Below are 12,817 nucleotides of genomic sequence, written 5' to 3'. Positions count from 1 at the left end.
AGATACAAAGTCTTGAATGCCAGTGTCATCCCTGAGGGACAATTCATTGACAACAAGAAAGCTTCAGAGAAGCTGCTGGGCTCCATCGATGTGGACCATACTCAGTACAAGTTTGGGCACACCAAGGTACTTTCTCACTGACTGCATTACCTGTGCGGGTTGACCTGGTGTGCGTGTGATCGCCTACATTTGTCTCCGAAACAACATCAGGTGTTCTTCAAAGCCGGTCTGCTGGGCACACTGGAGGAGATGAGAGATGAGAAACTGGCTAGCCTGGTGACAATGACTCAGGCTCTCTGCAGAGGATATGTCATGAGGAAGGCGTATATTAAGATGACGGAGAGGAGGTGGGGTTATACTATAGTGTATCACACACTATGTTCTGTTCATTCGAATAATGTCTCGTCAGACTGTAACCCTGTGTCTGTATGAATATCATCTGCGAAACACGTGGTAATTTGGTCATATTTATGTCGTAGGGAATCGATATACAGCATCCAGTACAATGTCCGTTCATTCATGAATGTGAAGAACTGGCCGTGGCTGAAACTGTACTTCAAGATCAAGCCTCTTCTGAAGAGTGCCGAGACTGAGAAGGAGCTGCAGCAGATGAAGGAGAACTATGATAAAATGAAATCAGACCTGGCAACTGCTTTGACCAAGAAGAAGGAATTGGAAGAGAAGATGGTTTCCCTGCTGCAGGAAAAGAATGACCTGCAACTCCAAGTGGCATCAGTAAGTAGGAAAATAACGGACGTCTCATTTCAGAGAACAGACACGTCTTACGGCAAAGTGTTCCTCTCATTTTCAAGTATGCCAGAGAGATAAAAATTGCACATCGAATCACAGTCCTCTAAACATTACATGTTGAATAGAAAACACCTAAACATTACATGTCTAATCTGTTTGCTAGGAAGGAGAGAACCTCTCTGATTCAGAGGAAAGGTGTGAAGGGCTCATTAAGAGCAAGATCCAGCTTGAAGCCAAACTCAAAGAGACAACCGAGAGACTGGAGGATGAAGAGGAAATTAATGCCGAGCTCACCGCCAAGAAGAGGAAGCTGGAGGATGAATGCTCTGAGCTGAAGAAAGACATTGATGACTTGGAGCTTACCTTGGCTAAAGTGGAGAAGGAGAAGCATGCCACAGAAAACAAGGTCTAAAGAATGTGCACGCTACACTGTTTAATATATTTACAACACAAGATATTATGTGATGGAACTTTTTTTTTTTTACCTATAACATCACTCTAGGTGAAAAACCTGACAGAGGAAATGGCGTCTCAAGATGAGTCTATTGCCAAGTTGACCAAGGAGAAGAAAGCCCTCCAAGAGGCCCACCAGCAAACACTTGATGATCTGCAGGCAGAGGAAGACAAAGTCAACACTCTGACCAAGGCCAAGACCAAGCTGGAACAGCAAGTGGATGATGTGAGGGAGCATTTATTTTGATTGAGTCTTTTGATGGTGAAGTTAGTCTTGTTTTGTGTAATCATTTAGTATTCCTGGTGTCTTTTGAATACCTAAATCAGCTATCAATATTCTCTTCTGATAGCTCGAGGGATCACTGGAACAAGAGAAGAAGCTCCGCATGGACCTTGAGAGAGCCAAGAGGAAGCTTGAGGGAGATTTGAAATTGGCCCAGGAATCCATAATGGATCTGGAGAATGACAAGCAGCAATCTGATGAGAAAATCAAGAAGTAAGGTTTTTTGTATTGGGTTAGGTTATTGATCATCTATTCAGTATCTCATTGCACCCCATCAGCAAACCAGATGGTGACAGTGAAGGTTTTCTTGGTATCCTTATCAAGGAAAGACTTTGAGACCAGCCAGCTCCTCAGCAAGATTGAGGATGAACAGTCTCTTGGTGCTCAGCTTCAGAAGAAGATCAAGGAGCTCCAGGTAATGCAGTTAAGGTGGATGATAAAGTCAGTGAATCAAAACCAGCACGCTCATGTTCATAGATTATTTGATATCAAATCTAGGCTCGTATTGAGGAGCTGGAGGAAGAGATCGAGGCTGAGAGGGCAGCTCGGGCAAAGGTTGAGAAGCAGAGGGCTGACCTCTCCAGGGAGCTCGAGGAAATCAGCGAGCGGCTAGAGGAAGCCGGTGGAGCGACAGCTTCCCAGATTGAGATGAACAAGAAGCGCGAGGCTGAGTTCCAGAAGCTGCGTCGTGATCTTGAGGAGTCCACCCTGCAGCACGAGTCGACAGCGTCTGCGCTCCGTAAGAAGCAGGCCGACAGTGTGGCAGAGCTGGGAGAGCAGATCGACAACCTCCAGCGCGTCAAGCAGAAGCTGGAGAAGGAGAAGAGCGAGTATAGGATGGAGATCGATGACCTCTCCAGCAACATGGAGGCTGTCGCCAAAGCCAAGGTGTGTGGCTTGTCATGTGACGTCTCTTTTGGCATCTGAGGAATACAAAAGCAGATGTGGTTAAGATAACCCCAAGAAATAGTCTCATAGCCTCTGATTCAACCTTTGAGAATGAGGATTTCAGTGACTTTAATATACTGCTTTAAAATCAAAAATATTAAATATTTGCATCGATGGATTTAATGTTTTCTTAATGCATACTGTTTGTTTGTTTTTTGGTTTATAGGGCAACTTGGAGAAAATGTGCAGAACCCTTGAGGACCAGTTGAGTGAACTCAAATCCAAAAACGATGAAAATGTCCGTCAGTTGAATGACATTAATGCACAGAGGGCCAGGCTGCAGACAGAGAATGGTGAGTAAGCTGTCATTATAACCACAGTGTGGACAGAGTTGTCATATATGAAACATTAGCATAAACAGACACAATTATAAATAAATAAAAATGTAAACATGCTCCTCCTAACTCGTGAACATTGTGCCATTCAGGTGAGTTTTCTCGCCAGCTTGAGGAGAGGGAAGCGCTTGTTTCCCAGTTGACCAGAGGCAAACAGGCTTTTACTCAGCAGATCGAGGAGCTGAAGCGACACGTTGAGGAGGAAGTGAAGGTATTACAATTACCATATTCTTCCAGACAACCTAACACAATTCAAATAAATAATCAATATGCATCTGGTGCGTGTTATTAAAAAACATTTAGGGCACCGCAAGTCTTTAATTACATTATGTTACAAGTAGGTCAATTAATAAGTCTCCTGAAATTCTTTAAAGTCCAAGAACGCCCTGGCCCATGCTGTCCAGTCGTCCCGCCACGACTGTGATCTGCTCAGAGAGCAGTTTGAGGAGGAGCAGGAGGCCAAGGCTGAGCTGCAGCGTGGAATGTCCAAGGCCAACAGTGAGGTGGCTCAGTGGAGATCCAAATATGAGACTGATGCTATTCAGCGTACTGAGGAGCTGGAGGATGCAAAGTAGACCATCTCTTCTACTCTCTCTCTGATCATTTAAATTGTTGCTATCGGTTCTCTTTGAGTTCATCACGGACATATTTCCTCTCACTACAGGAAGAAGCTGGCCCAGCGTCTGCAGGATGCTGAGGAATCCATCGAGGCGGTGAACTCCAAGTGTGCCTCTTTGGAGAAGACCAAGCAGAGGCTGCAGGGCGAGGTGGAGGACCTCATGATTGATGTGGAGAGAGCCAATTCTCTGGCTGCCAACCTGGACAAGAAGCAGAGGAACTTTGACAAAGTTAGTCATAAACTTCCTTGATTGTTTGGTGCCATAAATCTACAGGAACCAGTTAATCATTTTTATTAACATTAACTTGAATTGCAGATCCTTGCAGAGTGGAAACAGAAGTATGAGGAGGGCCAGGCAGAACTGGAAGGAGCTCAGAAGGAGGCTCGTTCTCTCAGCACTGAGCTGTTCAAGATGAAGAACTCCTATGAAGAGGCTCTGGATCAACTGGAGACCTTAAAGAGAGAAAACAAGAACCTGCAGCGTATGTGAACTCTTCAACTTGCATAGAGAAAATAATTCTGACAGCACACACGGGTAATTTGTCTTGCTTTACACTGTTTCCTACAGAGGAGATCTCAGACCTGACTGAACAGATTGGCGAGACTGGAAAGACGGTCCATGAGCTGGAAAAATCCAAGAAGATTGTGGAGACTGAGAAATCTGAAATCCAGGCAGCACTGGAGGAAGCTGAGGTAATACAGTTTCAAATTGTAGAATTTATGTTTCGTTTGATGGACAAGTATTACCATCATGACAAATGCTGCATTTTTCTCTTTCATGCTTTTTTTAAATTTGAACTGCTGGCAAGCTTACATTTACAAATCCTTATCAGATGAGTAATGTATTGAAATTTTCTGATTGCGAGGGGGGGTGGTTCACATTTTATCGTGATCAATGTGATCATACTTTCACACCATCCTTGTATGAGATGCTAACCTTTAAAATGTAATTGATCAAATTGAACCAAGGGTACCCTGGAGCACGAGGAGGCCAAGATTCTCCGTGTACAACTTGAGCTCAACCAGGTCAAAGGTGAGATTGACAGGAAGCTGGCCGAGAAGGATGAGGAGATGGAGCAGATCAAGAGGAACAGCCAGAGAGTGATTGACTCCATGCAGAGCACTCTGGATTCTGAGGTCAGGAGCAGGAATGATGCCCTGAGAATTAAAAAGAAGATGGAGGGAGACCTGAATGAGATGGAGATTCAGCTGAGCCATGCCAATAGGCAGGCTGCTGAGTCCCAGAAGCAGCTGAGGAATGTCCAGGGACAACTCAAGGCAAGGCTGACATAATAATGTATTTTCTAAAACCTTTTTAATTCTGAATATTTTGCTCATAGGTGGGCAGAAAACAAAATAAACAACCCAGAAAGTTTTTTTTTTTTTATTGTTGTCAGGATGCCCAACTGCACCTTGATGATGCACTCCGAGGGCAAGAAGACATGAAGGAGCAGGTCGCCATGGTGGAGCGCAGAAATGGTCTGATGATGGCTGAGATTGAGGAGCTGAGAGTTGCTCTGGAACAGACAGAGCGAGGACGTAAAGTGGCCGAGCAGGAGTTGGTTGATGCGAGTGAGCGTGTCGGACTCCTTCACTCTCAGGTTTGCTGTCTGCTATACATGTGAAAATATCTACTCCAAATAAAAAGCATGAAAAGGGCTGATTTCACATCACTTCTTTTATACCAATATGTAGAACACCAGTCTCATGAACACCAAGAAGAAGCTGGAAGCTGACCTTGTCCAGGTTCAAGGTGAAGTGGATGACTCAGTCCAGGAAGCGAGGAATGCCGAAGACAAGGCCAAAAAGGCTATAACTGATGTGAGTTTACATCTCTTAGTCATCTCTGTTGTTTTCGGTCTACTTTCAATGCGATAATAAACTTAAGTTTAATATAGATTATGAATGGAGAAACCTTTTTTATTATTATTCAGGCTGCCATGATGGCTGAGGAACTGAAGAAGGAGCAGGACACCAGTGCTCACCTGGAGAGGATGAAGAAGAACCTGGAGGTCACAGTCAAGGACCTGCAGCACCGTCTGGATGAGGCTGAGAATCTCGCCATGAAGGGTGGCAAGAAGCAGCTCCAGAAACTGGAGTCCAGGGTACATGGCGTCCAGCGATATAATAAATGTCAACCTTCCATAGTATTTTGCATTTCTTTGCATGCTTGCAGATCCTTTCCCCAATCTTCATTCATCATTATCCTGCAGGTGCGTGAGCTGGAGACTGAAGTCGAGGCTGAGCAGAGGCGAGGAGCTGATGCTGTTAAAGGTGTCCGCAAATACGAGAGGAGAGTGAAGGAGCTGACCTACCAGGTAATTCCTCCTGAAGAACAACCCCATCTTCTCCTTAGCCCTCTGTTCCCCGTCACTTACTGAATAAGCCTGTATATGCATAGACTGAGGAGGACAAGAAGAATGGAATCAGACTCCAGGACCTGGTGGACAAACTGCAGCTCAAAGTCAAGGCTTACAAAAGACAGGCTGAGGATGCTGTAAGTCAGCAGCATTTATAGCACCAATGATTTAACGTAGACCGTCTCATAACCGCATCTATATAATTATATTCCCTTCACAGGAGGAGCAGGCCAACACTCACATGTCCAGGGTCAGGAAGGTTCAGCATGAGCTGGAGGAGGCTCAGGAGCGTGCTGACATCGCCGAGTCGCAGGTCAACAAGCTGAGAGCCAAGAGCCGAGAAGCCGGAAAGGTAGCTTTTGTCTTTTTACAGTGCATTGTCTTCCCAAACACATTCCAAATGTTAAGGAATTCATTCCTTCTGCATCTACTAATTCTGTGTATTCTTTTCAGGGAAGTGACTCCGCTGAGTAAAATGAAAGTTCCAACTGAGAGAATTCATACAGCATTAGTCCCTGTGAATTTTCCTCTGCAAATCTCTAATAAATTTTAAGCAAGTCTCAAAAGGCACCGTCTTTGTTTCCTTTGTTGCCACATTCATAGAGACCAAGTCAGTGTTGCTACCAGGTTCCTGATTAAAACAAACAAGCAAAAACTAATAAAGCAATTAAAATAAACCCAAATATTCTGTGTCAGTATGAAACTGGCAAATTATTAGATATTTTAGTTGCAAGAAAAGGAACATTAGAGATGTAAGAATGACAAAGACCTGCAAATCAAGGGTTAGACTCTAACCGTTAGAGGCTACGTTTATCTTCCTTTAATTCAACCATCAAGAGGTCCTGTGTAAAGCATTTGTCATAACTTGTTCTCTAGATATATATTGCTTTCCAATTAAGGCCAACACCAGCAAATATGTGAAAGATTTAATAAAACCAGTTAACCTACCGGTATATCACATAAATAAATGTTTGCAAACAATCCCAGAATGACGTCCTGAGAAGATAAAATAAGACACTTCTTCAAAGATGACCTCCATTTCAGGAACAGTGGAACCGTGCAATGACCTGCTATAACAGGCGTGGATGAATTCTTGCCAACAACTAATTGAACTTCTTAGTCTGTTTCCATCCAATGAAAGTCCCAAATGACTTCAGTATTATATCCTTACCGTGGCTATACATGTCACTGCATCTGTCTTATGATGCCACACACACACACACACACTCCACAGCTGCTACTCTCATCCTTCTATTCCTGTGTCTCCTTGTGTTCCTGTTTTGGTTTTGCTCGTGCATTTATTATATCTTTTTTTTGTGTGAGTCTATATAGCAAATAAAAAGGTTGTTTCCTTTGTTATTAGAGTTGATTTGAGTGTTTTTAGACGACCGGAACAGATTAAATTGTTTTCAGTTATCTTATATGGGAAACATTGATTTGACATATGAGCTCGGTGCAGGAACGAATTATACTCATATGTCAAGGTATTACTGCAAACCTTTTCAAGCAGTGTTCAGTAGCACAAGTTAATTAAAAGAATGCAAAATTGACACCACTGACAGACAGAGATTATGGTAGGACTTAACAGTGCATCGCTGACATTTGTAATGGTGAAGCACTCACTGTTGTGGAATGACAATAGGCTTAATATAATCTCAAAGCCACTGTGGGAGCTCAAGTCCGCCGCTGCAGAGACTGTTGGCAAGAGATCCCCATGTTTTAAGTGTTCAGAGAGTTAACAGTCAGTAATAAATAATAGGAATCCTAATGGCACTCTAAATTTATGACCCCGATTTGCTGCCAAGAGAGCCCATTAAATGCGCAGCTGATTAGGAATGAAATCAGGATCAACATGAGGTCAGCATTGCTTTCATATCATTTGAATAAGGGACCAGGGAGAATCCTCTAGTGTGTGTGTACTGATGGTTTCACGAGGCTCATCCAACAGTTTGTAGCATTAAAATAAGATAAGATAAGATAAGATAAAACAAGATAAGATCTATTGTCACAAGAACAAGCAATAATACAAGCAATAGTATGCATCTTCCCAGAAGTGCTTTTAGCAGTAATTAAATAACAATTGTGAATATATAGATTACAGATAATATTACAACATATACAATTACAGTATATGCAGTACACACGTGTTTTTACAGTATATACAATTATACATTGGGCGTAGTATGATAGTATTAAATATATTTCTTTGAACAAAGAAAAAGAAATGAAGTTAAATAATTTCTTATTCAGGCACAAAATAAGTTTATTAAGATATTAAATGAACATAATGATAACATAAAGAGAAATACCCTTTACATGGGACAGTCATTGAAGTGATGGATGATGATTTCATTTGGATTATTTTTTCTAATTTTATATTTTAGCTGACATTCAAAGGACATGGATAGTAGCTATATAATGTGTACAAGTTTTCAATATATTATAACCAGGAAAATTTGAATAACAGCTGTTAAAGTCGCTTTTGTGTGAAACCCTCACAGTCTGCAAAGAAAGCACAGATGCTGCTGTTGGACCTCAGGGTCAACGTCTTTTATATCGATTTTCATACCAGTCCAATCAAGGGCAAACAAACCTACAGTATAAGGAAAAGATTTGAATGGCAATATCTCCCCACTTTAATTCCTCTTCTTCCCACTTTCTGAAAATACTTGAAACTTATATGTGTATTAAGAAATGTATTTATATATATATATATATATATTCATCCATATTGTTAGCATATATTCAAAAGGAGTTGTAAATTTCACACATAACAGCAAAACAAACTATAAAATTAAGCGTCAGTCTATCAGTCAATTAATCCAACTTTATTTATATAGAATATTCATACATAGCATAATTAAACAACCATCTCAATACAATCTCAGTACACCCTTCAACTCATACACACATGATAAGGATATGAAGCGCAATACAATTAACAGCACAAATTAAATGTCACACTTTGGTTGGCTCTGCTTAAGCCCGACACCCCAGAATGTTTTGACACACTCCAAGGCTCGGTGGCGCGGTGGTAAGCGCTGTTGCCTCACAGCGAGATGGTCGCGGGTTCGTCTCCGGCTTGTGGCCATTCTGTGAGGAGTTTGCATGTTCTGTCTGCGTGGGTTCTCTCCGGGTTCTCCGGCTTCCTCCCACCACCAAAGACATGCAGCCTAGGCTGATTGGTGATGCTAAATTGCCCGTAGGTGTGAGTGTGTGTGGCTGGTTGTATGTCTCTATGTTGCCCTGCGATGAACTGGCGGCTTGTCCAGGGTGTACCCTGCCTCTCGCCCGTTGACTGCTGGGCTTGGCCCACGACCCGATAACGGATTAAGTGGTTGGGACAATGAATAGTACCATATGCATTTAAACATAACATCTCATCTACTGGGAAATGATGGCAAAAAAGACTCTAGATGTTTGTCCTTACTTGAATAGCATGTTTAACACATACTGATCAGGTTAGCTGAAGAAAACTCAAGACCTTTGACCGAACATGAGCAGCTTGCTCGCAACGCATGTTTGCACAATAGCCCACCTGCCAATTAGGGTCATCTCCTTTTTTTGCAGTGAGAAGGTCAGTTAAATATACAAGGCATTGACACTACATCACACAGCAATCCACATGAACTCCATTCAAGTCGTTTACTAACCCTTTAAATCCCGCACCATGAAGTAATCGTCAGAACACTCTAATAACGGAAAATAAGGTCTTAATGGAACCTTCTGACAAATTTGTAAAAAAAAAAAAAGAAAATTACGTGCGCTAATTTATGTAACTTTTGTAAAATCCAGAATTTTTTCTTGGAAAATGCAGATGCATGTGTTGTGATGCAGGCTTGTATCGATCAGCGTTTTCGGGCAGGAAAAAAAAAAATCTAACTTCTGAAGTAGAAGTCTCAAAATCCTGAAAGGCCATGTGTAGCAAATATGATACGTTTGGCAATAAAGGGTTAAAGTCAAGTTATTTTTCCTGTGTTGATTCTACATGCAGCTTGTAGTTTTCACTAATCCTGAATCCACTTTTCATTCATTGTACTATTACAGTTCTGGCATCTGCGACATCTTGTTATTGCCAGAGGACTTATTTAGGGTCTTATCCCAGTCGAGACGGCAACTGGTCGTCCGCTCCATTCCAAGGCGATGTGTAATCCCTCCTCAGCTTGCATGGCATGGCGCTCAGCCTGTTTCTACTTTTTTTTTCTTTCTTTTAGACATATGAGATGTGTGGTTGTCCTGCAACTGTATTCCAGTGACATTTAAATGCTTCTCCAAAGCCAAGGCCTGCCCCTACATAAGGTGGGTTCAACAAGGTTCAAATAATGTGCAAGCTACACTTTTTAATTTACAACACAAGATATTTTGTGACGGCACTTTTTTTTTCACTCTATTCCAGGGTGCTGGAGAGGAGAATCACACTGGACTGGCCCGTGGGCAGAGAGCCGGTGGTCGCATACGAGCCCCAAACCCAGGCCTGGCTCCAGGGTGGTGATTTAAATTTAAATGGATGGGACAACACATAGAATGCATGATTTCTTGGTGTATCTATTGTTGTATCTATTGGTGCATATTATGCACGACACACAAACCAAGATGGCAGATAAAAACAATTCCACACTGAAAACACAATTTACCATCAATGGCGGTAATAAAGGTTGAAACAAAGCTCATAATCCCTTTAACTAATATTGTATTTATATCATAGTATTATAACACGAGAAAGGGTCTTAAACAATTTGAGTGCATTACAGAAACTGTGCTTTCGCTTCAGCAAAGAAGCTGAAACAATACGTCAACTTTTAGCAGAGACCATTTTTTTGCCACCTCAGATCCATTGAATAAGAATATATTAGTGCAGAAGAACATATAAGAACATCAAAACCTTAACTCTGCCTACAATTGCTAATTATCCCCTCTTTCTTCTGGGGAAGCAACTCTGCTTCTTGAAATACCAGAGCTAGCTCTTTCAACATTCAACAATAAGATATTTCATTATTATTATTTTTTTTATTCCAAGCTACTTATACTGACTCCTCAAATTTGACTGCTACTAACTCTCTCTGCAGGAAACTTACGATATAGCATACCAGACTATCTTTTGTTGCCGCCGTTCTTCTTATCTTTCTTTCCACCTCTCTTTCCTTTGCCTTGCTCCTCTTTGCATTTTTGTCCATCTTGAGCCGCCGAACTTTCAGGGTGTGCCTCACTGGTCGCTCCCGGGTTGGGAGATGGAGGCAGCGAGTGGGCTTTTGTTGGACTTGCACAGTTTGGAGAATGCTGCCTGGACGTAACATTTTCTTTTGGGACAAGGTTTAAGTTTAAAGACAAGGGTCTGCAGGGCGCTGCGCTGAGGGGGATCACAAGGTTATCTCCAGGGGCTCCGAGAGTGAGGAAGACTTCTGGGAATCCATATGGAAGGTCCATGTTCTTGTCTCCCTTTAGCAGAAAAGTCACATAAAGACTAATTAAAGCGATAACCTGGGCCAGTTAGCACACAAGCTACGCATGCTGTGGTTACGCTTACCTGCTGTGGCATGAAGCTCATGGACACTCTCACTGTCATCTGTGAAGAAAAGATGAGATGTGTCACAGATGAAGCCTTTGGTTCATTGTGCGGTCATTGCAAACGTTCAGAAGACTTTAGAAATAGCAATATATATAATCAGTAAATAAAAGTCACAATGGGCTCCAAGAACCTTTCTTACACAAAATGAAAACTTTAAAGGTGTATGGGAATTTTTTGCATTTGACAAAAAATGTACCTATGACCAGGAGTCACTCCTGAAATCAAACATTTACCTGGGCTGGAGAATCGATTTTCTTTTGACATTCTGTTTCAGGGATACATGACGCAGATTTTGGGATGACCCTCGGGGAGCCTAAATCTGCATTGGTGCTTTGGGGTTTAGAGTTGGTTCCGGAGCAATCTGTCCCCGGTGTTGTTGGTGTGCCTTCAGTCACGGTGACGTGTAATGGAGAAGCCTTGCCGAAGAGAAATTGTAAAACAGGCAGTTGAGCTGTCAGGTATTTTGCCAATATCTAATATCCAACAGCTGTAATTGATGGACTGATATGCGGTCGTGGGTACAAGAATATTTAGCTACAAATATTTCAACATTATTACTGACTTTATGGGAGTGTGATAAAAAAAAAAAATTAATTAAATTAAACATAGCAGGATTTGCCAGTTTTAATCAAGATACCGCCTAAAATCTAAATGCGGTGTAACTTACGGGTCTTCCAGCCATATTGTTACCGTCGTCTCTTGTTCCGGTACTCTCACTTATCCCTGGTAGGCAAGGAAGTGCGACACGCTGATCGTCTAGCCGCCGTGCCTGACTGGAGGAAATGATGTTGAAGAATTTCTCAGCATCTTCACCTGTTGTGGGAAACCAAAAGTCATTTCTGTGGCACGTCAGAGAGAGGGAAAACCACTGGGTGCATGTTTAAAAGCATTTCCACTGTGTGTGTGTGTGAGACAGGTTTGCTGCTACCAAAAGGCAAAGGGCAGCGTTGTTCTTCCATGCGTCCACTTTGGGCATGAGTGATCATTTTAAGAAACTGCTCCTTATCAACTGGAGACGCCTCCTGAAACCATTTGAAAGAAAAGGGTTGCGCAGCTCAGTGTTGGCGATAATCAACAAAAAATAACCAGAAGGACAAAACGAAAAGAAAAAGAACACTTTTTCCTTCAAAAGACCGAAGGGTGAGTTTCCTCATCCGTGACTGGCGTCATTTTATTGATAATTGATTTGATATCGCACCGTCTGATGTGGGCCGGTTTTAGCACGGTTCAAGGACGAAGACCTCTGCAGACACTCGTCAGACGCGTATGAAAGTGCGTGGCCGTTACGCTGAGTGAATCGGGCACTAGCCGCATAATTTTGGAAGATTTGGGGTGCAGAACATCTTTGTTCATCCATCCTCGACCCCTGTTGGAAGAAGATAAGGTTAGTTGTTGTCAATCTTCACAATGGCCTTTACGCCACGCTTACGTATGGGACCGACCTGGACTTTGGAGACCATGTAACACAAGTAGCTGGCATCCATCTCTGCAGCAGTCGCTGCT

The 12,817-nt window shown here is 42.3% G+C and overlaps 1 protein-coding gene across 1 annotated transcript; it reads left to right on the top strand.

Moving 5' to 3' along the window:
• The first annotated feature begins 6 nt into the window (after positions 1-6).
• LOC137917025 (myosin heavy chain, fast skeletal muscle-like) lies at positions 7-6,314 on the top strand. The gene is made up of 22 exons (XM_068759909.1): positions 7-126; positions 211-347; positions 480-735; positions 914-1,156; positions 1,253-1,429; positions 1,554-1,699; positions 1,811-1,901; positions 1,985-2,374; positions 2,601-2,727; positions 2,862-2,980; positions 3,144-3,340; positions 3,434-3,617; positions 3,705-3,870; positions 3,957-4,081; positions 4,358-4,666; positions 4,786-4,989; positions 5,084-5,209; positions 5,323-5,493; positions 5,602-5,706; positions 5,790-5,885; positions 5,969-6,100; positions 6,202-6,314. Exons 2-22 carry the CDS (start codon positions 250-252, stop codon positions 6,220-6,222), a joined length of 3,483 nt encoding a protein of 1,160 aa, XP_068616010.1. The 5' UTR covers positions 7-126; positions 211-249; the 3' UTR covers positions 6,223-6,314.
• Positions 6,315-12,817: the final 6,503 nt, after the last annotated feature.

This window comes from Brachionichthys hirsutus, unplaced genomic scaffold, assembly GCF_040956055.1.
Source record: "Brachionichthys hirsutus isolate HB-005 unplaced genomic scaffold, CSIRO-AGI_Bhir_v1 contig_958, whole genome shotgun sequence".
Classification (NCBI taxonomy): domain Eukaryota; kingdom Metazoa; phylum Chordata; class Actinopteri; order Lophiiformes; family Brachionichthyidae; genus Brachionichthys; species Brachionichthys hirsutus.
Note: the sequence above shows the minus strand (reverse complement) of the source record. Positions and strands in the feature narration are given on the sequence as shown.

Excerpts from the sequence above, each read along its gene's own strand:
- LOC137917025 (XM_068759909.1), top strand. The coding sequence starts at position 250 with ATGAGAGATGAGAAACTGGCTAGCCTGGTGACAATGACTCAGGCTCTC. Across the intron at positions 1,902-1,984 it reads AGAAGATCAAGGAGCTCCAG|GCTCGTATTGAGGAGCTGGA; the intron begins GTAATGCAGTTA and ends TATCAAATCTAG. Across the intron at positions 5,210-5,322 it reads CCAAAAAGGCTATAACTGAT|GCTGCCATGATGGCTGAGGA; the intron begins GTGAGTTTACAT and ends ATTATTATTCAG.